Here is a 25,021-nt window from a genome sequence, read left to right as displayed (position 1 = left end):
CGTAATTTGTCAAGTGTTGGGCAAAAGCGTTGCTATAAAAAGTAGCATTACTGCTAATATGCAGCATCATTTGAAAAGTCACCTGCGAGAGAATGAAGAGTGCTTACTCCACATGTCAACATCTCCGTTCGGTGCCACACGCCCACACCATCAAAATGCAGAGGCAAACATTTCCAGATCAACACCGAATGAAAATGTTTTTGATTTTTTTAGTTGTGATTTCCTTCTCTGCATGAAAGTTTAAAAGTAGCATATATTCTTTCTTTTCTTTCTTTAGTTTATTTCGAACATGAACACACTTACATCATAATACATCACACAATTTCATATCATTTCATTTTACATCATGCCCGAAAAGGAGTAGGAAGAAGCAAAGCTTATTTAATCCTACCCCTTTCCCACTTCAAGCGTTTACAAATATATAGAATCATTTACTGACCTTTTTATATAATAAAATAACATCTATGAATTAGTATACAACAGTTTTGTAATATGTAATTAATTAATTAATTCAGTCATTATTAACATACTGAGATGAAGAATATCTTATTTTCAATAAGTTTGAAAGTATTTCTCATAATTCTTCTTTTTTGTACTCTGTAAGCACTATTATTTTGAACAACCTCTTAAACTGGATCATATCAGTACAATTTTTAACTTCTTTACTTAATCCATTCCATCATTTAATTCCACATACTGATATGCTAAAAGTTCAAAGTGTTGTACGTGCATATAAATGTTTTAAATTATTTTTTCCTCTAAGGTTAATGCAGTATGAAGAATAATGTTTTAATGTAGACACATAGAATCATCATACTGCTGTGATTATATGCATCAAGTGTTCATTCAAGGCTAAGGCAAAATATCGAGATATATATCATGTATCGCGATATGGCCTTAAAATATCGCGATTAAAAAAAAAAAAAAAGGCCATATCGCCCAGCCCTACAATGAATTATACGGTGTTCTTTACAGCATATTGAAAATTAAATTCAAAAAAACTTAAAAAATGTTGTGTGTTAAAATTCTGTTGACTGAGCTGCCATATTTTTACTGTAAAATCTTGTATTTAACGGTGTATTACTGTAAATGGAAAACGATTTGTTTTTACAGTAGAACAACTGGCAGCTAAGTTGCCAGAATAAAAAAATAACTTGTAATGTTTTTCCATTAACAATATAATGTTGTAAAAACCAATATAACACAAAAATTCCAGCAAATAAGTTGCCAGCTTTTTCCGTTAAACCCCCTCCCCCCCCCAAAAGAAAAACAGTGGTACTGTTTTTCCATTTACCGTAAAATGTTGTTAAAAAAAAACAAAAAACACTATATTCTTTAGTAAAATCTTGTAAATGTAAAGTTTTTACTGTAAAATGGACAGTCTACTTAAAACAATTTACATAATTAATAATGAAATCCAGAGGCAAATTCATACATTATTCGCTGTTTCAAGCGGCCCTCTGATGGCAGCCATAACTGCCATGTGGCCCTCAACGAAAACCACTTTGACATCCCTGATCTAGTGGTACGCCAATATATTTAAACACAGTGTTACTGTTCAAACTGTGTGTCATGCACCAGTGGACAAAAAACATACTTGTCAAATAAAACCCCTGCCTTGTTTTTAATGAATACTTAGGCCACAGGTGTCAAACCCAAGGTCTGGCCCGTGACATCATTTTATCTGGCCTGAAATGATATGTGTCAATAAAGTACTTCATATTTTCTCACTAAATGTAAAGGATTGTTTATGTACTGCTTGAAAATGCATACATTTTAAACTTTAATAGTATCCAGTATTGCAACAAATATTACAGTATATTATCATCATTTCCAAACATTTTTTGTCTAAATAAAAATACTTAACTTTACAGCAAACTACCCATTAAATTAATAAAAATGACAATATATGTTATGTTGTTCTTTACAGCATATTACTGTAAATTGGAAAAAAAAAACAAATTTTTTTTGCGTTAAAATTCTGTTGTTGAGTGTAAAATCTACGGTTGTAGTTTTTAACTGTGTATTATTGTAAATGGAAAGACGGTACATTTGTTTTGACGGTAGAAAAACTGGCCGCTAAGTTTCCAGAATAAAAAAAGAACTTGTACTGTTTTTCCAGGAACAACATAATGTTGTAAAAACCAATGTCAATTTAACACAAAAATTCTGGCAACTAAGCTGCCAGCTTTTTCCATAAACCCCCCCCCCCAAAAAATAAATAAAATAAACTGTGGTACTGTTTTTCCATTTACGGTAAAAGGTTTAAAAAACAACAACAAAAAAACACAGTTTTACAGTAAAATGTTGTACATGTAAAGTTTTTACTGTAAAATGGACAGTCTACTTAAAACAATTTATATGATTAATAATGAAATCCAGAGTCATATTCATACATTATTCACTGATTCAAGTGGCCCTCTGATGGCAGCCATAACTGCCATGTGGCCCTCAATGAAAACCACTTTGACATCCCTGATCTAGTGGTACGCCAATATATTTAAACACAGTGTTACTGTTCAAACTGTGTGTCATGCACCAGTGGACAAAAAACATACTTGTCAAATAAAACCCCTGCTTTGTTTTTAATGAATACTTAGGCCACAGGTGTCAAACCCAAGGTCTGGCCTGTGACATCATTTTATCTGGCCTGAAATGATATGTGTCAATAAAGTACTTCATATTTTCTCACTAAATGCATACCTGCCAACTACTCCGGTTTTCCCGTAATTAATACGGTTTTCATCAACCTATTCCGGGTTACGGTTGCAGTGATAAAAAATACGGTTTTTCATTAATTAAAATTTTTTTTTTTTTTTAAGTTTTATTGACGAAATCGCGTAACAACAATGATAATCGACACTGCTTCCCGTAACTTCCTATCGAGCCATTCCGAATGCCATGCGCGAGACTATTTATAGCACCGCTGCCAAGCACGAGGCACCTGTTGCCCATTGTTTCCAAACAAGCGAACGATCATGGAATCAGCCGGAGAAAAATCGCAAACGAGTCTTAAACCGAAAAGAAAACTGCAGTCATTCTGTGAAGAATATTCAAAAGCCTATCCGGGAATAATTATCCGTTCCAAAAAGGGTGAAAACTACGCGAATTGCACCTTGTGCAGACAAGATTTTTCGATCGGACACGGAGGAATTGATGTAAAAGACCACGTTGGGACAAAAAAACACAAGTCTAATGCCTTTGCTAGCGATACAAGTGGAAAACTTTGGAATTTAGCCACAAAAAGGTAATGACACCAATGTTATCTATTGGAATTGTTTAGTACTGTTATACTGTTAAAAGTGTTGATACTATTTATGCTTTCAAGTCCAAGTTGAAGAAATCTTGTTAAATGTTGACATCATAACTACCAAAATACAGAAGTATGTCCTTAATATTTTTGCAGTGCTATTTCTGTTGAAAAGTTAAAATGATTACATTAGAGATGTGATGTGCCACTTTTCAAGTGTCTGATGGCTTAAATTAATTTTCATTAATTTTTCATATTTTGAATTCTTTTGAAAGGCTTACAAAAAAACTACATTTGAATTGTAATTCCATGCTATTGACAGGACTATTATTTTTAATGAAGTTAGCTTACCATGTTTACAGTATGATAATTGTGATAGAAATGTGAATTTTAGGCACAGAATATTTTTTACAATTGAACAAGGCAGTAGATTATACAAGCTTGGACAGAAAGTTAATAATGACACCAATTTTTTTTTTTATGGAATTGTTTAGTACTGTTTTACCATTTGTTTACTGTAAAAAGTGTTTATACTGTTTATACTTTCAATTAACAAATTGAAGTCTTGTGAAAGGTTGACAGGATAACTGGCATTAACTGTCAAAATAATTTCAAACTATTGAAGTTAGCTTACAGAATAAACATGTCAATCAACCCATATGATTTTTGCTGTAATATTTTTGTTTTGAAAAGTCACTGTGACTGATAGAAAAGTGATGGTTTTAGCAACATTTTAACCTGTCTGAATGCTAATAATCATTTTGCGTCGGGGGGGCGAAGCTGAACCCCCCACCAGGACTTTGTCCTGGACCTACCGGGGCCTGCGGCCCCTGGACCCTGGCTACTAGGTTTTTCTGATTTCAAAAGTTGGCAGGTATGTAAATGTAATGGATTGTTTATGTACTGCTTGAAAATGCATACATTTTAAACTTTAATAGTATCCAGTGTTGCAACAAATATTACAGTATATTATCATAATTTCCAAACATTTTTTGTATAAATAAAAATACTTAACTTTACAGCAAACTACCCATTAAATTAATAAAAATGACAATATATGTTACGTTGTTCTTTACAGCATATTACTGTAAATTGGAAAAAAAAACCTAATTTTTTTTGCGTTAAAATTCTGTTGTTGAGTGTAAAATCTACGGTTGTAGTTTTTAACTGTGTATTATTGTAAATGGAAAGACGGTACATTTGTTTTGACGGTAGAAAAACTGGCCGCTAAGTTGCCAGAATAAAAAAATAACTTGTACTGTTTTTCCAGGAACAACATAATGTTGTAAAAACCAATGTCAATTTAACACAAAAATTCTGGCAACTAAGCTGCCAGCTTTTTCCATAAACCCCCCCCCCCAAAAAAAATAAATAAATAAATAAACTGTGGTACTGTTTTTCCATTTACGGTAAAAGGTTTAAAAAACAACAACAAAAAAACACCGTTTTACAGTAAAATGTTGTACATGTAAAGTTTTTACTGTAAAATGGACAGTCTACTTAAAACAATTTATATGATTAATAATGAAATCCAGAGTCATATTCATACATTATTCACTGATTCAAGTGGCCCTCTGATGGCAGCCATAACTGCCATGTGGCCCTCAATGAAAACCACTTTGACATCCCTGACTTAGGCCTGCTATGTTGGTTGGTGCTTGAGGAGCCAAGTGTTTTCTGAGGGTACTTGGTGGGAAAAAGCTTGTGAATCACTAGCATAGATTAGGGATGTCCCGATCCAGGTTTTTGCACTTCCGATCCGATACCGATATTGTTTTTGCATTTCCGATCCGATACCGATACTGACCGATACCGATACTGGCCTATCCGAGCATGTATTAAAGTTTAAAGTTATTTAGCCTACTTAGTTGTCAGAATCATGTTGAAAAGGGTTTTAGTACTCTTGATAACAACTAGCCAGCTGAATTAGGGGAGTTTGAATAATACACAATGGTTGGTAACAAGAAACTGACCTGTTTATTCAAGGATAAACACAAAATAGACAAAATTATACATGACAAACAGAAATGGCATCATTGAACTAGGGCTGGGCGATATGGCCTTTTTTTAATATTGCGATATTTTAAGGCCATATTGCGATACACGATATATATCTCGATATTTTGCCTTAGCCTTGAATGAACACTTGATGCATATAATCACAGCAGTATGATGATTCTATGTGTTTTGATTGATTGATTGAGACTTTTATTAGTAGGTTGCACAGTGAAGTACATATTCCGTACAATTGACCACTAAATGGTAACACCCCAATAAGTTTTTCAACTTGTTTAAGTCGGGGTCAACTTAAATTGATTCATGATACAGATATATACTATCAGATATATACTATCATCATAATACAGTCATCACACAAGATAGTCACATTGAATTATTTACATTACCGTATTTTCCGCACTATAAGGCGCACCGGATTATTAGCCGCACCTTCAATGAATTACATATTTCATAACTTTGTCCACCAATAAGCCGCCCCGGATTATAAGCCACGCCTACGCTGCGCTAAAGGGAATGTCAAAAAAACAGTCAGATAGTTCAGTCAAACTTTAATAATATATTGAAAACCAGCGTTCTAACAACTCTGTCCCAAAATGTACGCAAATGTGCAATCACAAACATAGTAAAATTCAAAATGGTGTAGAGCAATAGCAACATAATGTTGCTCGAACGTTAATGTCACAACACACAAAATAAACATAGCGCTCACCTTCTGAAGTTATTCTTCATTCGTAAATCCTTCGAATTCTTCGTCTTCGGTGTCCGAATTGAAAAGTTGCGCAAGCGTGGGATCCAAAATGGCCGGTTCCGTCTCGTCGAAGTCATCGGAGTCAGTGTCGCTGTTGTTGTCCAGTAGTTCTGTGAATCCTGCCTTCCGGAAAGCTCGGACCACAGTTGTGACCGAAATATCTGCCCAGGCATTTACGATCCACTGGCAAATGTTGGCGTATGTCGTCCGGCGCTGTCTGCCCGTCTTAGTGAAGGTGTGTTCGCCTTCGGAGCTGTGTGAAAAAAGCCACCCGGCCTCTTCGCGTAAACTTCCCTTAACCACTCGCTCATCTTTTCTTCATCCATCCATCCCTTCGAGTTAGCTTTTATGATGACGCCGGCTGGAAAGGTCTCTTTTGGCAAGGTCTTCCTTTTGAATATCACCATGGGTGGAAGTTAGCATGGCAAGCTAGAACCACAGTGAAGGATGACTTCTCATTCCCTGTGGTGCGAATATTCACCGTACGTGCTCCCGTTCCACAGTGCGGTTCACAGGAATATCAGTTGCTGTGAAATACGGTAGTAATCCGTGTGCGGATGGAGAGATTGCGTCTTTTTATGAACCGGATCCTTGTCGCTTAGTAGGAGCCATTTTGTGGTCTTTACAGATGTAAACAGGAAATGAAACGTACGGTGATATCCGCGCGTTTTTTCTTCTTCTTCCGGGGGCGGGTGGTTGCTTACAGTAGAAGAAGAAGCGCTTCCTGTTCTATGGGGGCGGGTGCTTTCCTTGGCGGTTGCTTGCGTAGAAGAAGAAGCGCTTCCTGTTCTACCGGGAAAAAAGATGGCGGCTGTTTACCGAAGTTGCGAGATCGAAACTTTATGAAAATGAATCGTAATAAAGCGCACCGGGTTATAAGGCGCACTGTCAGCTTTTGAGAAAATGTGTGGTTTTTAGGTGCGCCTTATAGTGCGGAAAATACGGTAAGTACTTTATTGACATTATTGAAATCTCCATCTCCATAGAGCAGGTCAGCAGCAGGAAGCATGAAGTGCTCTAAAACTTGCTGGTAGACGGCTGCGTTGACCCTGGATCTCAGGAAACAGAGTGGACCGACACCAGCAGATGACATGGCACCCCAAACCATCACTGATGGTGGAAACTTTACACTAGACTTCAGGCAACGTGGATCCTGTGCCTCTCCTGTCTTCCTCCAGACTTTGGGACCTCGATTTCCAAAGGAAATGCAAGATTTGCATGGTTGGGTGATGGTTTGGGGTGCCATGTCATCTTCTGGTGTCGGTCCACTCTGTTTCCTGAGATCCAGGGTCAACGCAGCCGTCTACCAGCAAGTTTTAGAGCACTTCATGCTTCCTGCTGCTGACCTGCTCTATGGAGATGGAGATTTCAAGTTCCAACAGGACTTGGCGCCTGCACACAGCGCAAAATCTACCCGTGCCTGGTTTACGGACCATGGTATTTCTGTTCTAAATTGGCCCGCCAACTCCCCTGACCTTAGCCCCATAGAAAATCTGTGGGGTATTGTGAAAAGGAAGATGCAGAATGCCAGACCCAAAAACGCAGAGTGTTGAAGGCCACTATCAGAGCAACCTGGGCTCTCATAACACCTGAGCAGTGCCAGAAACTCATCGACTCCATGCCACGCCGCATTAACGCAGTAATTGAGGCAAAAGGAGCTCCAACCAAGTATTGAGTATTGGACATGCTCATATTTTTCATTTTCATACTTTTCAGTTGGCCAACATTTCTAAAAATCCCTTTTTTGTATTAGCCTTAAGTAATATTCTAATTTTGTGACACACGGAATTTTGGATTTTCATTTGTTGCCACTTCAAATCATCAAAATTAAATGAAATAAACATTTGAATGCATCAGTCTGTGTGCAATGAATAAATATAATGTACAAGTTACACCTTTTGAATGCAATTACTGAAATAAATCAAGTTTTTCAAAATATTCTAATTTACTGGCTTTTACCTGTGTATATATATGTATGTATGTGTCTGTGTATATATATATATATATATATATATATATATATATATATGTATGTGTCTGTATGTGTGTATGTATGTATGTATGTATGTGTCTGTATGTGTGTGTATATATATATATATATATATATATATGTTTGTATATATATATATATATATATATATATATATATATGTTTGTATATATATATATATATATATATATGTTTGTATATATATATATGTTTGTATATATGTATGTATATATATGTTTGTATATATATATATGTTTGTATATATGTATGTATATATATGTTTGTATATATGTATGTATATATATATATATATGTTTGTATATATATATATATATATGTATATATATATATATGTTTGTATATATGTATGTATATATATGTTTGTATATATGTATGTATATATATATGTTTGTATATATATACCGGTATATATATATGTATATATATATATATGTTTGTATATATATGTATATGTATATATATATATATATATATATGTATGTATTAGAGATGCGCGGTTTGCGGACACAACCGCGGAGTCCGCGGACTATCCGCGGTTCGGGCGGTTGAAATAAAAAAAAAAATTGATTTTATCCGCGGGTCGGGTCGGGCGGTTGAAATAAAAAATTTTTAGATTTTAAATAGATTCAGGCGGGTGGCAGTTAAACCAATTCGGAAATATATATACATAGTTAAATGTTGTTACCCACATACGAAAACCGAGCAGGCACCTGCTGCATATGCAACAACAGAAGAAAAAAAAAAGAAAGAGATGGACACTTTTACGGAGCGGAGAAGGGACGCCTCGCCGGGGTCCGGGACCGAGGCCCCTTCCCCCGAGAGGGCCCCACCGGGAGCCGTAGCTGAGGCGATCCGCGAGAAGGGCCCGACGCACGTCCAGGGTCACCACCGCGCCCACCGCACCGACACCCCGCCTCGTCCGCCTTCGCCGCGGCCGGCGTCACGCGCAGCAGGTAAGCAGCTTACCTGCCCGCCACCCCCGTGGCCGGGGGCTCGTAACAGGGGTCACTCCGCGCGCTCCGCCCGCGCAGCTTACCTGCCCGCCACCCCTGTTGCCGGGGGCGCGTAACAGGGGTCACTCCGCGCGCAGTGCGCTCACGAAAGGGGTGGGGCTCACCCTGGTTGATATAGACAGCAGGACGGTGGCCATGGAAGTCGGAACCCGCTAAGGAGTGTGTAACAACCCACCTGCCGAATCAACTAGCCCTGAAAATGGATGGCGCTGGAGCGTCGGGCCCATACCCGGCCGTCGCCGGCAGCGAGACGCGCTTGGAGGTGCGCTCAGCGCGGCTCCCATATGATTGCGCACTGGTGTGCGTCTGGGTCGTGACAGCGTGGCACGCGAATGTCTGTGCTGCATTGGATCAGTCTCCTTTCTTTAACAGGCAAAAGCTTTATAACCTCACTAATGCCTTGCATCGTCTATATTAGATGTATAACAACGGGCGGGTGCGGTTCTGATCAAATGTTACATCGGGTGGATGGCGGATGGTTGACGACTTTCTGATGCGGTTGCGGATGAAATAATTGCCTATCCGCGCATCTCTAATGTATATGTATATATATGTATGTATGTATATATATGTTTGTGTCTGTAAAAATTTGTCTGTATATGTGTAAATGTGTGTGTGTGTATATATGTATGTATATATATATAAATATTTGTGTGTGTGTGTGTGTGAATATCTGTCTGGGTGTGTGTATGTATATGTAAATATCTGTAAATATCTGTAGATATGAGTGTGAGTATATACATTTCAAGCTTCTGTCTTACGTTTCGCTCTCTTACAATTGGATTTTTGTGTCACTAATGGGGTCAGATATAAATGTACTTATGACTGGCCAAAAAACCACTTGTACTGGGAACATCAATTCAGTGTGGCATATACGAGGAAGTAGTGTCCTGGTTTTACACTTTGACACAATGTGGTGGTGATGAAGGACATCTTAGTCTACTACTCCATGAATTAGGTCAAATGTTTCCTCCTGTGTCACCACAAGCCTCGCGTTGAAGGTGACTGAAGGTTGGGGGAATGTTTTTGTGACTTTTTATTTGTTTGTCTGCCATAAAATGTCATTAAAATACTATAAAGGCCTTTACATTTACCGTATTTTTCGGAGTATAAGTCGCACATGCCGAAAATGCATAATAAAAAAGGGAAAAAAACATATATAAGTCGCACCTATGAAAAAAACTGCGACTTATAGTCCGAAAAATACGGTAATTCCTAACGCCTTTTGCCTGCATCAAGGCTAACAACTAGTTAGCTAGCTAATAATCTAAACCAGCGGTTCTTTTTGACCTCGGGGCCACAACTTTTGCACGAGAGAGGGGCCCGGGGTCCTTTCGAATATTAACACTAAATTAGTAATCTTACTTTTGATTTGAGCTGTATTCAATAATTATATCTAACCTACTTATAGTTTAACACGGGGGTCGGCTACCCGTGGCTCTAGTGGCTCCCTGGAGCTTTTTCAAAAATGTGTGAAAAATAAATAAATAATTGTTTTAATGTGGTTTGTGTAGGAGGACAAACATGACACAAACCTTCCTCATTGTTAGAAATCTCACTGTTTATATCAAACATGCTTCACTGATGAGAGTATTTGGCAAACACCGTTTTGTCCTACTAATTTAAGCGGTCCTTGAACTCACCGTAGTTTGTTTACATGCCCAACTTTCTCTGAAGCTGCCACAGAAAGACGTGTTTTATGACACTCATTTGTCTCATTTTGTCCACCAAACATTTTATGCTGTGCGTGAATGCACGAAGGTGACCTTTTGTTGATGTTATTGACTTGTGTGGAGCGCTACTGCAAGCTAATCGATGCTAACATGCCATTTAGGCTAGCAGTTTGTACATATTGCATCATTATGCCTCGTTTGTAGGTATTGTTGAGCTCATTTAATTTCCTTTACCGTATTTTCCGTACTATAAGGCGCACCGGATTATAAGGCGCACCTTCAATGAATGGCATATTTCAAAACTTTGTTCATATATAAGGCGCACCGGATTATAAGGCGCAACTATGCATCCATTAGATGGAGCTGCGCTAAAGGGAATGTCAACAAAACAGTCAAACTTTATTAATAGATTACAAACCAGCGTTCTGACAACTCTGTTCACTCCCAAAATGAATAAACAGCTGTTTTATTATTTTCCCCGAGGTAATGTCAGTGACGTGGTGTTTTGTTTATCTTTTAACAGCAAGGTATAACATGTCTACGTTGCACGGAAAAAGAAGTTGGCGGCTGCTTACCGTAGTTGCGAGACCTAAACTTTATGAAAATAAAGTTTAGTTTGTTGTGGCTCAATATTGGTCCATATATAAGGCGCACCAGATTATAAGGCGCACTGTCAGCTTTTGACAAAATTGGAGGTTTTTAGGTGCGCATTATAGTGCGGAAAATACGGTACTTACGGTATGTCCTTCGTAAAAATTAAATTCATATTTGCATGTCTCATGACACATTATCTGTATTTAATATTGGCTGCAGTTCTGATAGTAGTTTGTGTGCCGTGTTGTTCCAGACCACAGCAAACGTTAGCCTGCTTGCAACGATTGCTATAAATCCATTAGAAGAAGACAGCCTGCCATTTCCTTTAACTTGGACACACATCTATACCTTTGGCCATTTCCAGGAGTTATCTTTCCCTCTGAGAGGTTTTACCAATGTTTTCCAATGTTATAATATTGTGTAGAATAAATATTACATTTCAGTCAAAGATTTGCGTCAGCCTGCGACACATAGTAATTTTGATAGTAGGCTAATATAGCTAATATAGACACTTGCATCATGTGTTGTCTGCATCATAACACACACACACACATATTTATATATACAGGTAAAAGCCAGTAAATTAGAATCTTTTGAAAAACTTGATTTATTTCAGTAATTGCATTTAAAAGGTGTAACTTGTACATTATATTTATTCATTGCACACAGACTGATGCATTCAAATGTTTATTTCATTTAATTTTGATGATTTGAAGTGGCAACAAATGAAAATCCAAAATTCCGTGTGTCACAAAATTAGAATATTACTTAAGGCTAATACAAAAAAAGGGATTTTTAGAAATGTTGGCCAACTGAAAAGTATGAAAATGAAAAATATGAGCATGTACAATAGGTACTCAATACTTGGTTGGAGCTCCTTTTGCCTCAATTACTGCGTTAATGCGGCGTGGCATGGAGTCGATGAGTTTCTGGCACTGCTCAGGTGTTATGAGAGCCCAGGTTGCTCTGATAGTGGCCTTCAACTCTTCTGCGTTTTTGGGTCTGGCATTCTGCATCTTCCTTTTCACAATACCCCACAGATTTTCTATGGGGCTAAGGTCAGGGGAGTTGGCGGGCCAATTTAGAACAGAAATGCCATGGTCCGTAAACCAGGCACGGGTAGATTTTGCGCTGTGTGCAGGCGCCAAGTCCTGTTGGAACTTGAAATCTCCATCTCCATAGAGCAGGTCAGCAGCAGGAAGCATGAAGTGCTCTAAAACTTGCTGGTAGACGGCTGCGTTGACCCTGGATCTCAGGAAACAGAGTGGACCGACACCAGCAGATGACATGGCACCCCAAACCATCACTGATGGTGGAAACTTTACACTAGACTTCAGGCAACGTGGATCCTGTGCCTCTCCTGTCTTCCTCCAGACTCTGGGACCTCGATTTCCAAAGGAAATGCAAAATTTGCATGGTTGGGTGATGGTTTGGGGTGCCATGTCATCTGCTGGTGTCGGTCCACTCTGTTTTCTGAGATCCAGGGTCAACACAGCCGTCTACCAGCAAGTTTTAGAGCACTTCATGCTTCCTGCTGCTGACCTGCTCTATGGAGATGGAGATTTCAAGTTCCAACAGGACTTGGCGCCTGCACACAGCGCAAAATCTACCCGTGCCTGGTTTACGGACCATGGTATTTCTGTTCTAAATTGGCCCGCCAACTCCCCTGACCTTAGCCCCATAGAAAATCTGTGGGGTATTGTGAAAAGGAAGATGCAGAATGCCAGACCCAAAAACGCAGAAGAGTTGAAGGCCACTATCAGAGCAACCTGGGCTCTCATAACACCTGAGCAGTGCCAGAAACTCATCGACTCCATGCCACGCCGCATTAACGCAGTAATTGAGGCAAAAGGAGCTCCAACCAAGTATTGAGTATTGTACATGCTCATATTTTTCATTTTCATACTTTTCAGTTGGCCAACATTTCTAAAAATCCCTTTTTTGTATTAGCCTTAAGTAATATTCTAATTTTGTGACACATGGAATTTTGGATTTTAATTTGTTGCCACTTCAAATCATCAAAATTAAATGAAATAAACATTTGAATGCATCAGTCTGTGTGCAATGAATAAATATAATGTACAAGTTACACCTTTTGAATGCAATTACTGAAATAAATCAAGTTTTTCAAAATATTCTAATTTACTGGCTTTTACCTGTGTGTGTGTGTGTGTGTGTGTGTATATATATATATATATATATATAGTATTACAGTCATTTTGATAGTAGGCTAATATAGACTTTTACATCATCTGTTGTCTGCATTATCACACACACATGTGTATATCTATACTTTTAAAGTCATTTTGATAGTAGGCTAATATAGACACTTACAGCATGTGTTGTCTTCATTATAACACTTATATAAGGCTTTTAAAGTTATTTTGATAGTAGGCTAATATAGACACTTACATCATGTGTTTTCTTCATTATAACACACACACATACATATATATATATATATATATATATATATATATATATATATATATATATATATATATATATATATATATATATATATATACACTTTTAAAGTCATTTTGATAGTAGGCTAATATAGCTAATATAGACACTTACATCATGTGTTGTCTTCATTATAACACATATATACGACTTTTAAAGTCATTTGATAGTAGGCTAATATAGCTAATATAGACACATCAAGTGTTGCCTTCATTATAACACTTACCGGTATATAAGGATTTAAATTTTTTTGCGACTCCAGACAGATTTTTTTATTTTTAGTCCAATATGGCTCTTTCAACGTTTTGAAAGAGTCATATTGGTTGCCAACCCCTGGCTTAACAGGTAAAAACCTTGTCAAATGATATGGAACCATGTGTTGATCACAAAGATTATTATCAAGGCCTATGTCAGGCTGATTATTTTTAATTGTATTAGGGACCACACACAATGTGTAAATGTTGTAGCTAATAAGCTAGTTTCCAACCATAGTCCCCGGGCAAGATGGAGATTACCAGCAGCAAACAATATACAATAAAAAAAAACAATCATTACTAGCCTACTTAAAATAGTAAAACAATTGATTATTATTTCACACATATCTAGCCATGATTTTAGCATATTTTTGAATTGACTTAATGTATCAACTTAGCGTACATGAGAAGGGATATTGTTCCAAAACTGGACTGCCCTCGCTGAGAAGGCCGACTGGCTGAAGGCATTTTCTCGAGGGGATCGGAGGCAGATCAAGTTAGCCTCCTGCTCAGATGTGCAAAATCAGAAAGTGGTGGTGGGGCCGAACCGCATAACATTTTCAAAACCAGATTAGCATCGTGAAATTTGATCTGCTCCAATGCCTCACTCTTCCTTTCGTGCTTGCTTCTATAAGCAGCGGTTCATCTTCAGTATATTCAGCTTCAAAAAGATAAGGTTAGGAATCCTCATTTGTCCATAAATAGTCGCCTTCGTTGTTTGTTACCAAGTCTGACATGATTAGAAAACACACTCGCGTTTGATTTCGAAACTAGGAACACGTTTCCAGAAGACAGAGGTGCAATGCTATGGAAGCGGAAATCAATGCGCAGAATAAATCCATACCGAAAATGATTACAATGATCAAAATACGCTAAATATTGTACATATTACATATTGTTATGAATGTGTCTGTTACTACATTATATATATATAAACTGTATATATATATATATATATATATATATATATATATATATATATATATATATATATACACACATACATACTTATTACATATTGTTATGAAGGTGTCTGTTACTACATTATATATATACTTGCAGTGTGTATATTGTACATATTACATATTGTTATGAAGGTGTCTGTTACTACATTATATATATACTTGCAGTGTGTATATTGTACATATTACATATTGTTATGAAGGTGTCTGTTACTACATTATATATATACTTGCAGTGTGTATATTGTACATATTACATATTGTTATGAAGGTGTCTGCAACTACATTTTATATATATATATATATATATAATACTTGCAGTGTGTATATTGTACATATTACATATTGTTATGAAGGTGTCTGTTACTACATTATATATATACTTGCAGTGTGTATATTGTACATATTACATATTGTTATGAAGGTGTCTGTTACTACATTATATATATACTTGCAGTGTGTATATTGTAAATCTTACATATTGTTATGAAGGTGTCTGTTACTACATATATATATATATATATATATATATATATATATATATATATATATATATATATATACTTGCAGTTTGTATATTGTACATATTACACATTGTTATGAAGGTGTCTGTTACAATATTATATATATACTTGCAGTGTGTATATTGCACATATTACATATTGTTATGAAGGTGTCTGTTACTACATTATACATACACTTGCAGTATGTATATTGTACATATTACATATTGTTATGAAGGTGTCTGTTACTACATTATATATATAGTTGCAGTGTGTATATTGTACATATTACATATTGTTATGAAGGTGTCTGTTACTACATTATATATATACTTGCAGTGTGTATATTGTACATATTACATATTGTTATGAAGGTGTCTGCAACTACATTTTATTTATATATATATATATATATATATATATATATATATATATATATATATATATATATATATACACTGGCAGTGTGTATATTGTACATATTACATATTGTTATGAAGGTGTCTGTTACTACATTATATATACATACATATATATATATATATATATATATATATATATATATATATATATATATATTATACTTGCAGTGTGTATATTGCACATATTACATATTGTTATGAAGGTGTCTGTTACTACATTATATATACACTTGCAGTGTGTATTTTGTACATATTACATATTGTTATGAAGGTGTCTGTTACTACATTATATATATACTTGCAGTGTGTATATTGTACATATTACATATTGTTATGAAGGTGTCTGTTACTACATTATATATATACTTGCAGTGTGTATATTGTACATATTACATATTGTTATGAAGGTGTCTGCAACTACATTTTATACATATATATATATATATATATATATATATATATATATATATACTTGCAGTGTGTATATTGTACATATTACATATTGTTATGAAGGTGTCTGTTACTACATTATATATATACTTGCAGTGTGTATATTGTACATATTACATATTGTTATGAAGGTGTCTGTTACTACATTATATATATACTTGCAGTTTGTATATTGTACATATTACACATTGTTATGAAGGTGTCTGTTACAATATTATATATATACTTGCAGTGTGTATATTGCACATATTACATATTGTTATGAAGGTGTCTGTTACTACATTATATATACACTTGCAGTGTGTATATTGTACATATTACATATTGTTATGAAGGTGTCTGTTACTACATTATATATATAGTTGCAGTGTGTATATTTTACATATTACATATTGTTATGAAGGTGTCTGTTACTACATTATATATATACTTGCAGTGTGTATATTGTACATTTTACATATTGTTATGAAGGTGTCTGTTACTACATTTTATATATATACTTGCAGTGTGTATATAAAACATTGATGTAGGGTTTTACAGTTGTTCAGAGACTTTGAAGGCTACAACGTTGACTCCCATCAGCCCCATCTGTCAAGTGTTTTTTTTTTTAATCATCTTTAAAATCCTAAAAAATAAATGCATGTTCTTGTCCCTCAAAAAAATTGTGAACGATGGGCAACATTCCAAAAGAGTGCTTTCTGCCTTTAATCGCCGAGTTGTGATTAGCTATGGTTGATTTTTTTAATGCTTCTGGACATCAAATTGAATGCTTTTTAATGCCATTTAAGGCCTTAATTTGTGCAAAACCCATTTATTGACTTAATGCTAACTCCGCTGACATACAAAACACAACAACTCTAACCTCGAGTTGCGCCATCTTACTATAGAGAAGACTATGTAGGTGAGCTCAGGTCATACTTCTGTACATTTCCATACTACACTTTGAGACAGCGCCCTCTGGTGGCAAGACATTAATGCAACAAACTATGCAATCGCCACCTTTTAATAGTAAAGTCAGAGTAGAGCAGATTAGCCTGTAGATGTAATCAACTGCCTCCTTTTTGGTGTTTTGTAGAGGCTAAAATCTTGTTTTGTTCAAAAGAATATACTTTCAAGTCAACCACGTTTGTTCTGCACTGCAACTGGAGTCACCATCTTGGTGTTTTTCTCCCCCAGAGAGCAGCCCATCTTCAGCACCCGGGCTCATGTCTTCCAGATCGACCCGGCCACCAAGAGGAACTGGATCCCTGCCAGCAAGCATGCGGTCAGCGTGTCCTTCTTCTACGACTGCGGCCGTAACGTCTACCGCATCATCAGCGTGGGCGGCACCAAGGTAGGGAACGTAGTTATGTTTCACCTCAAACTAGATGAGGACCTGGTGGCACACTTGGAACAGCCGTGCTTTAAGACGTGTTGGTGTTAACGAAGCCAGCATCCAACAGAAGGTTTCTGTTTGGATTTGGATTATGAAGGTCACATGAGGAGGGGGAAGGGCATTCATCTGATCTCTTAACACCTCCAGTTTGACCCACATCCTGCCTCCCAGTAGGCCGAGCGGAGTGGTGGCAGTTGTCCCATCAACCATCCAATCCTGCCAGACCCATGTTTTTTGTTTTTTTTTATCTTTTTGCCTCCAAGCGTAATAATCTTCACTGCTCAATGCGTCCACACTGTTATGTCACTAAAACATGTCTCTGTCAAGGCATCCATCATTTGATGTCAACCATGTCACTGCATCCATCATGTTATGACAACCATGTCACTTAATCCATCATTGTATCAACTATGTCGCTGCATCCATCATTTTATGTCAACTATATCACTGCATCCATCATTTCGTTTGTCAACCATCTGACTTTATCCATCATGTTAATTCAACCATGTCACTTCATCCATCATTTTGTCAACCATGTCACTGCATCCATAATTTTATGTCAACCATGTCACTGCATCAATCATGTTGCGGCAACCATGTCACTGCATCCGTAATTTTATGTCAACTATGTCACTGCAGCCATCATTTTATGTCAACTATGTCACGGCATCCATTATTTTGTGTCAACCATGTCACTGCATCCATCATTTTATGTCAACCATGTCACTGCATCCATCATTTTATGTCAACCAAGACACTGCATCCATCATTTTGTGTCAACCATGTAACTGCATCCATCATTTTATGTCAACCAAGACACTGCATCCATCATGTTATGTCCACTGTAACTGCATCCATCATTTTGTGTCAACCATGTCACTGCATCCATCATGTTATGTCAATTATGTCACTGCATTCATCATTTTATGTCAACCAAGACACTGCATCCATCATGTTATGTCCACTGTAACTGCATCCATCATTTTGTGTCAACCATGTCACTGCATCCATCATGTTATGTCAACCACGTCACTGCATCCATTATTTTGTGTCAACCAAGTCAGTGCATCCATCATGTTATGTCCACTACGTCACTGCATCCATCATGTTGCGGCAACTTTGTCACTGCATCCATCATTTTATGTCAACTTTGTCACTGCATCCATCATTTTGTGTCAGCCATGTCACTGCATCCATCATTTTGTGTCAACCATGTCACTGCATCCATCATGTTATGTCAACCACGTCACTGCATCCATTATTTTGTGTCAACCAAGTCACTGCATCCATCATGTTATGTCAATTATGTCACTGCATTCATCATTTTGTGTCAACCAAGTCACTGCATCCATCATGTTGTGTCCACTACGTCACTGCATCCATCATATTACGTCAACTTTGTCACTGCATCCATCATTTTATGTCAACTTTGTCACTGCATCCATCATTTTGTGTCAGCCATGTCACTGCATCCATCATTTTGTGTTGACCATGTCACTGCATCCATTATTTTGTCAACCACGTCACTTCATCCATCGTGTTACGTCAACCATTTCACTGCATCCAGCATTTTATGTCAACTTTGTCATTACATCCAGCATTTTGTCACTTCATCCATCATGTTACGTCAACTTTGTCACTGTATCCATCAATTTGTCAACCACATCACTACATCCATCATGTTACGTCAACCATGTCACAACATCAAACATGTCATGATGGATGCAGTGATATAGTTGCCATAACATGATGGATGCAGTCACAAGGTTGTCATAACATGATGGATGCAGTGACATAGTTGACATATGATGGATGCAGTCACAAGGTTGTCATAACATGATGGATGCAGTGACATAGTTGACATATGATGGATGCAGTGACATGGTTGATATAATATGATGGATGCAGTGATGTGGTTGACATAATATGATGGATGCAGTGACGTGGTTGACATATGATGGATGCAGTGACACGGTTGACATATGATAGATGCAGTGACATGGTTGATATAACATGATGGATGCAGTCACAAGGTTGTCACAACATGATGGATGCAGTGACATGGTTGACATATGATGGATGCAGTGACATGGTTGACATATGATGGATGCAGTCACATGGTTGACATAAAATGATGGATGCAGTCACATGGTTGACATAAAATGATGGATGCAGCCACATGGTTGACATAAAATGATGGATGCAGTCTCATGTTTGACATAACATGATGGATGCAGTGACATAGTTGACATAACATGATGGATGCAGTGACATAGTTGACGTAACATGATGGATGCAGTGACATAGTTGACGTAACATGATGGATGCAGTGACATAGTTGACATAACATGATGGATGCAGTGACATAGTTGACATAACATGATGGATGCAGTGACATAGTTGACATAACATGATGGATGCAGTGACATAGTTGACATAACATGATGGATGCAGTGACATAGTTGACATAACATGATGGATGCAGTGACATAGTTGACATAACATGATGGATGCAGTGACATAGTTGATGTAACATGATGGATGCAGTGACATAGTTGACGTAACATGATGGATGCAGTGACATAGTTGACGTAACATGATGGATGCAGTGACATAGTTGACGTAACATTATGGATGCAGTGACATAGTTGATGTAACATTATGGATGCAGTGACATAGTTGACAAGGCTGAAGCTTAGAGGTGACAGAGCTTTCGCCGTTGCTGCTCCCAAGCTCTGGAACGACCTACCCCTGTGTGTTAGACAAGCCTCCTCTCTTCCTGTTTTTTAATCTCTCTTAAAAACATACTTTTATTCCATGGCTTTTAACACTGAGTGATATCCATCCTGCAATGGCGCCCCATAATACACCTGCTGTGATCCTGTTTTTATGTTTTTATGTTTTTATTAATTCTATTTTAATTATTTATTTTTTATCGTGTTCTGTTTGTGTTGTGTTGTGTTTGCTCGGTACTTGTTTTATCTTTTAACCTGCTCATTGTACAGCACTTTGGCTACCCCTGTGGTAAATTTTAAATGTGCTCTATAAATAAAGTTGATTTGATTTGATTTGATTTGACATAACATGATGGATGCAGTGACATGGTTGATGTAACATTATGGATGCAGTGACATAGTTGATGTAACATTATGGATGCAGTGACATAGTTGACATAACATGATGGATGCAGTGACATAGTTGACATAACATGATGGATGCAGTGACATAGTTGATGTAACATGGATGCAGTGACATAGTTGATGTAACATGATGGATGCAGTGACATAGTTGACATAACATGATGGATGCAGTGACATAGTTGATGTAACATGGATGCAGTGACATAGTTGATGTAACATGATGGATGCAGTGACATAGTTGACATAACATGATGGATGCAGTGACATAGTTGATGTAACATGATGGATGCAGTGACATAGTTGACGTAACATGATGGATGCAGTGACGTGGTTCACATGAAATGATGGATGCTGTGACCTGGTTGACATAACATGATGGATGCAGTGACATAGTTGACATAATATGATGGAGGCAGTGCATCAAACATGTTATGTCAAATATGCCACTGCATCCAGCTAGGGCTGTAACTAATGATTCATTTGATAATCTATTAATTTGTCGATTATTACTTTGATTAATCGATTAATAATCGGATAAAAGAGACAAACTACATTTCTATCCTTTCCAGTATTTTATTGAAAAAAAACAACATACTGGCACCATACTTATTTTGATTATTGTTTCTCAGCTGTTTGAACATGTTGCAGTTTATATATAAAGGTTTATAAAAAAATAATAATAATAATTAAAACATTTTAATAAAAAACTAAAATTAAAAAATATTGCCTCTGCGCATGCGCATAGCATAGATCCAACGAATCGATGACTAAATTAATCGCCAACTATTTTTATAGTCGGTTTTAATCGATTAGTTGTTGCAGCCCTACATCCAACATGTTATGTCAACTATGTCACTGCATCCATCATGTTATGTCAACTATGTCACTGCATCCAACACATGTCATGACGACCATGCTACTGCCTCCAGTGTGTCATGGCAGCCATGACAACCAGACATGCAGACAGCACAGAGTCTGTGTCATAATGTTCTGGAAAGGAAAATAAGGACGGAGGCTGAAAAGCTTCTTCCAAAGCCTCCCCTGGCCTGCAATCTCAGGATTTGAAGTCGGGGCCGTCGTCGTCGCACATGGAGATGACGTCACACACTTTATAAATAGCTTTGCTCTAATATCTTTTCATCACGAGCGCCAGAGGGGCTGAATTGGCTTCATCCAACCTGGTGCATGTGCAGAGAGCAACATCCAACATGTACAAAACCCAAAACCAGTGAAGTTGGCACGTTGTGTAAATGGTAAATAAAAACAGAATACAATGATTTGCAAATCCTTTTCAACTTATATTCAATTGAATAGACTGCAAAGACAAGATACTTAATGTTCCCACTGGAAAACTTTATTTTTTTTTACAAATATTAACTCATTTGGAATTTGATGCCTGCAACATGTCTCAAAAAAGCTGGCACAAGTGGCAAGAAAGACTGAAAAAGCTGAGGAAGGCTCATCAAACACTTATTTGGAACATCCCACAGGTGAACAGGCTAATTGGGAACAGGTGGGTGCCATGATTGGGTATAAAAGTCATTCACAAACAAGGATGGGGCGAGAGTCACCACTCAACAAATGCGCGAGCAAATTATCGAACAGTTTAAGAACAACATTTCTCAACCAGCTATTGCAAGGAATTTAGGGATTTCACCATCTACGGTACGTAATATCATCAAAAGGTTGAGAGAATCTGGAGAAATCACTGCACGTAAACTGCAAGGCCTTGACTTCGATCCCTCAGGCGGTACTGCATCAAAAAGCGACATCAGTGTGTAAAGGATATCACCACGTGGGCTCAGGAACACTTCAGAAAACCACTGTCAGTAACTACAGTTTGTCGCTACATTTGTTAGTGCAAGTTAGAACTCTACTATGCAAAGCGAAAGCCATTTATCAACAACACCCAGAAACGCCGCTGGCTTTGCTAGGCCAGAGCTCATGTAAGATGGACCGATGCAAAGTTTAAAAGTGTTCTGCGGTCTGACGAGTCCACATTCCACATTTTTTTTTGAAACCGTGGACATCGTGTCCTCCAGACCAAAGACGAATAGAACCATCCAGACTGGCACAAAGTTCAAAAGCCAGCATCTGTGATGGTATTGGGGTGTATTAGTGCCCAAGACATGGGTAACTTACACATCTGTGAAGGCACCATTAATGCTGAAAGGTACATACAGGTTTTGGAGCAACATATGTTGCCATCCAAGCAACGTTATCATGGACGCCCCTGCTTATTTCAGCAAGACAATGCCAAATCCACATGCTACGACAGTGTGGCTTCATAGTAAAAGAGTGCGGGTACTAGACTGGCCTGCCTGTAGTCCAGACCTGTCTCCCATTGAAAATGTGTGGCGCATTATCAAGCCTAAAATACCACAACGGAGACCCCCGGACTGTTGAACAACTTAAGCTGTACATCAAGCAAGCAACCTTAATCTCGTTATATGCAAATATAATGACAATAAAGTCCATTCTATTCTATTCTATTCTAGTCACAGAGGGAGCAGGAACACTACAACAGTTTTTGTTTCAGGACAAAATGCTTGGGAAGGCAACATTTTCACAAGGAATGTTGAAGAATGCAAATACAGAACATATAAATTATAAGCACAGAAATGATATACTTTTATCTTTCACAATTGGGACGATGCTCTTTATTTTAAGTCAATCAGTAAATAGCAAGATCTTTACTAAATAAAATCCAACCAGAGATGCTCTTTTCCGCCCTGCAGGCCATCATCAACTGTATCGTGACACCCAGCATGACGTTCACCAAGACGTCCCAGAAGTTTGGTCAGTGGGCCGACAGCCGGGCCAACACTGTCTACGGTCTGGGCTTTGCCACAGAGCAGCAGCTCCACCAGGTGAACGCACACCAAAATGCACTTTTTAATCCCAAAGTGGACTTCTGATGGTAGCGTTGTGTGTGTGTGAGAAGTTTGCAGACAAGTTCAAAGAGGTGAAAGACGCAGCTCGTCTGGCCAGAGAGAAGTCACAAGACAAAGAACTGGCCAACACCGCCCTCAGCATCGCTGCACCTCAGGTGAGCAACCAGACTGTAATGCCTGCTTGTAGACAACCACAATGTAAACTTCATTGATGTTCCATTACAAACAATTCAAATGAGATCACTAAAAAAGGTATTTGCTCATGATTGAAGCATTTAATACTGATAAAGTTCTCATCAACCGCCCAGTCCTGCCAGGACTCATGTTTTTTGTTTGTTTGTTTTTTTCATGTTTTTGCCTCCAAGCATAATCTTCACTGAGACATCTAAAAGATGTCTCTGTCAAGGCATCCATTATTTGATGTCAACCATGTCACTGCATCCATCATTTTATTTCAACCATGTCACTGCATCCATCATTTTATGTGAACCATGTCACTGCATCCATCATTTTATTTCAACCATGTCACTGCATCCATCATTTTATTTCAACCATGTCACTGCATCCATCATTTTATTTCAACCATGTCACTGCATCCATCATTTTATTTCAACCATGTCACTGCATCCATCATTTTATTTCAACCATGTCACTGCATCCATCATTTTATTTCAACCATGTCACTGCATCCATCATTTGATGTCAACCATGTCACTGCATCCATCATTTTGTTTCACCCATGTCACTGCATCCATCATTTTATGTCAACCATGTCACTGCATCCATCATTTGATGTCAACCATGTCACTGCATCCATCATTTTATTTCAACCATGTCACTGCATCCATCATTTGATGTCAACCATGTCACTGCATCCATCATTTGATGTCAACCATGTCACTGCATTCATCATTTTATTTCAACCATGTCACTGCATCCATCATTTTATTTCAACCATGTCACTGCATCCATCATTTTATTTCAACATGTCACTGCATCCATCATTTTATTTCAACCATGTCACTGCATCCATCATTTGATGTCAACCATGTCACTGCATCCATCATTTGATGTCAACCATGTCACTGCATCCATCATTTTATTTCAACCATGTCACTGCACCCATCATTTTATGTCAACCATGTCACTGCATCCATCATTTTGTAAACCATGTCACTGCATCCATCATTTAGTCAACCATGTCACTGCATCCATCATGTTACGTCAACCATGCCACTGCATCCATC

General features: G+C 37.5%; 1 protein-coding gene across 4 annotated transcripts in view; it reads left to right on the top strand.

Annotated features, from left to right (window-relative positions):
* The window catches only part of LOC133589238 (homer protein homolog 3), a 100,006-nt gene that overhangs the window by 12,032 nt on the left and 62,953 nt on the right, over positions 1-25,021 (top strand). For all 4 annotated transcript variants that reach the window (XM_061941894.1, XM_061941892.1, XM_061941893.1 and 1 more), the window contains exons 5-7: positions 17,542-17,698; positions 23,619-23,750; positions 23,825-23,929. In XM_061941894.1, the coding sequence (XP_061797878.1) occupies positions 17,542-17,698; positions 23,619-23,750; positions 23,825-23,929 (394 nt within the window). The remainder of the gene's footprint in view (positions 1-17,541; positions 17,699-23,618; positions 23,751-23,824; positions 23,930-25,021) is intronic.

Source organism: Nerophis lumbriciformis, linkage group LG03, assembly GCF_033978685.3.
Source record: "Nerophis lumbriciformis linkage group LG03, RoL_Nlum_v2.1, whole genome shotgun sequence".
Lineage (NCBI taxonomy): Eukaryota > Metazoa > Chordata > Actinopteri > Syngnathiformes > Syngnathidae > Nerophis > Nerophis lumbriciformis.
The sequence above is the reverse complement of the archived record's forward strand: the minus strand, read 5'-3'. Positions and strand labels throughout refer to the sequence as shown.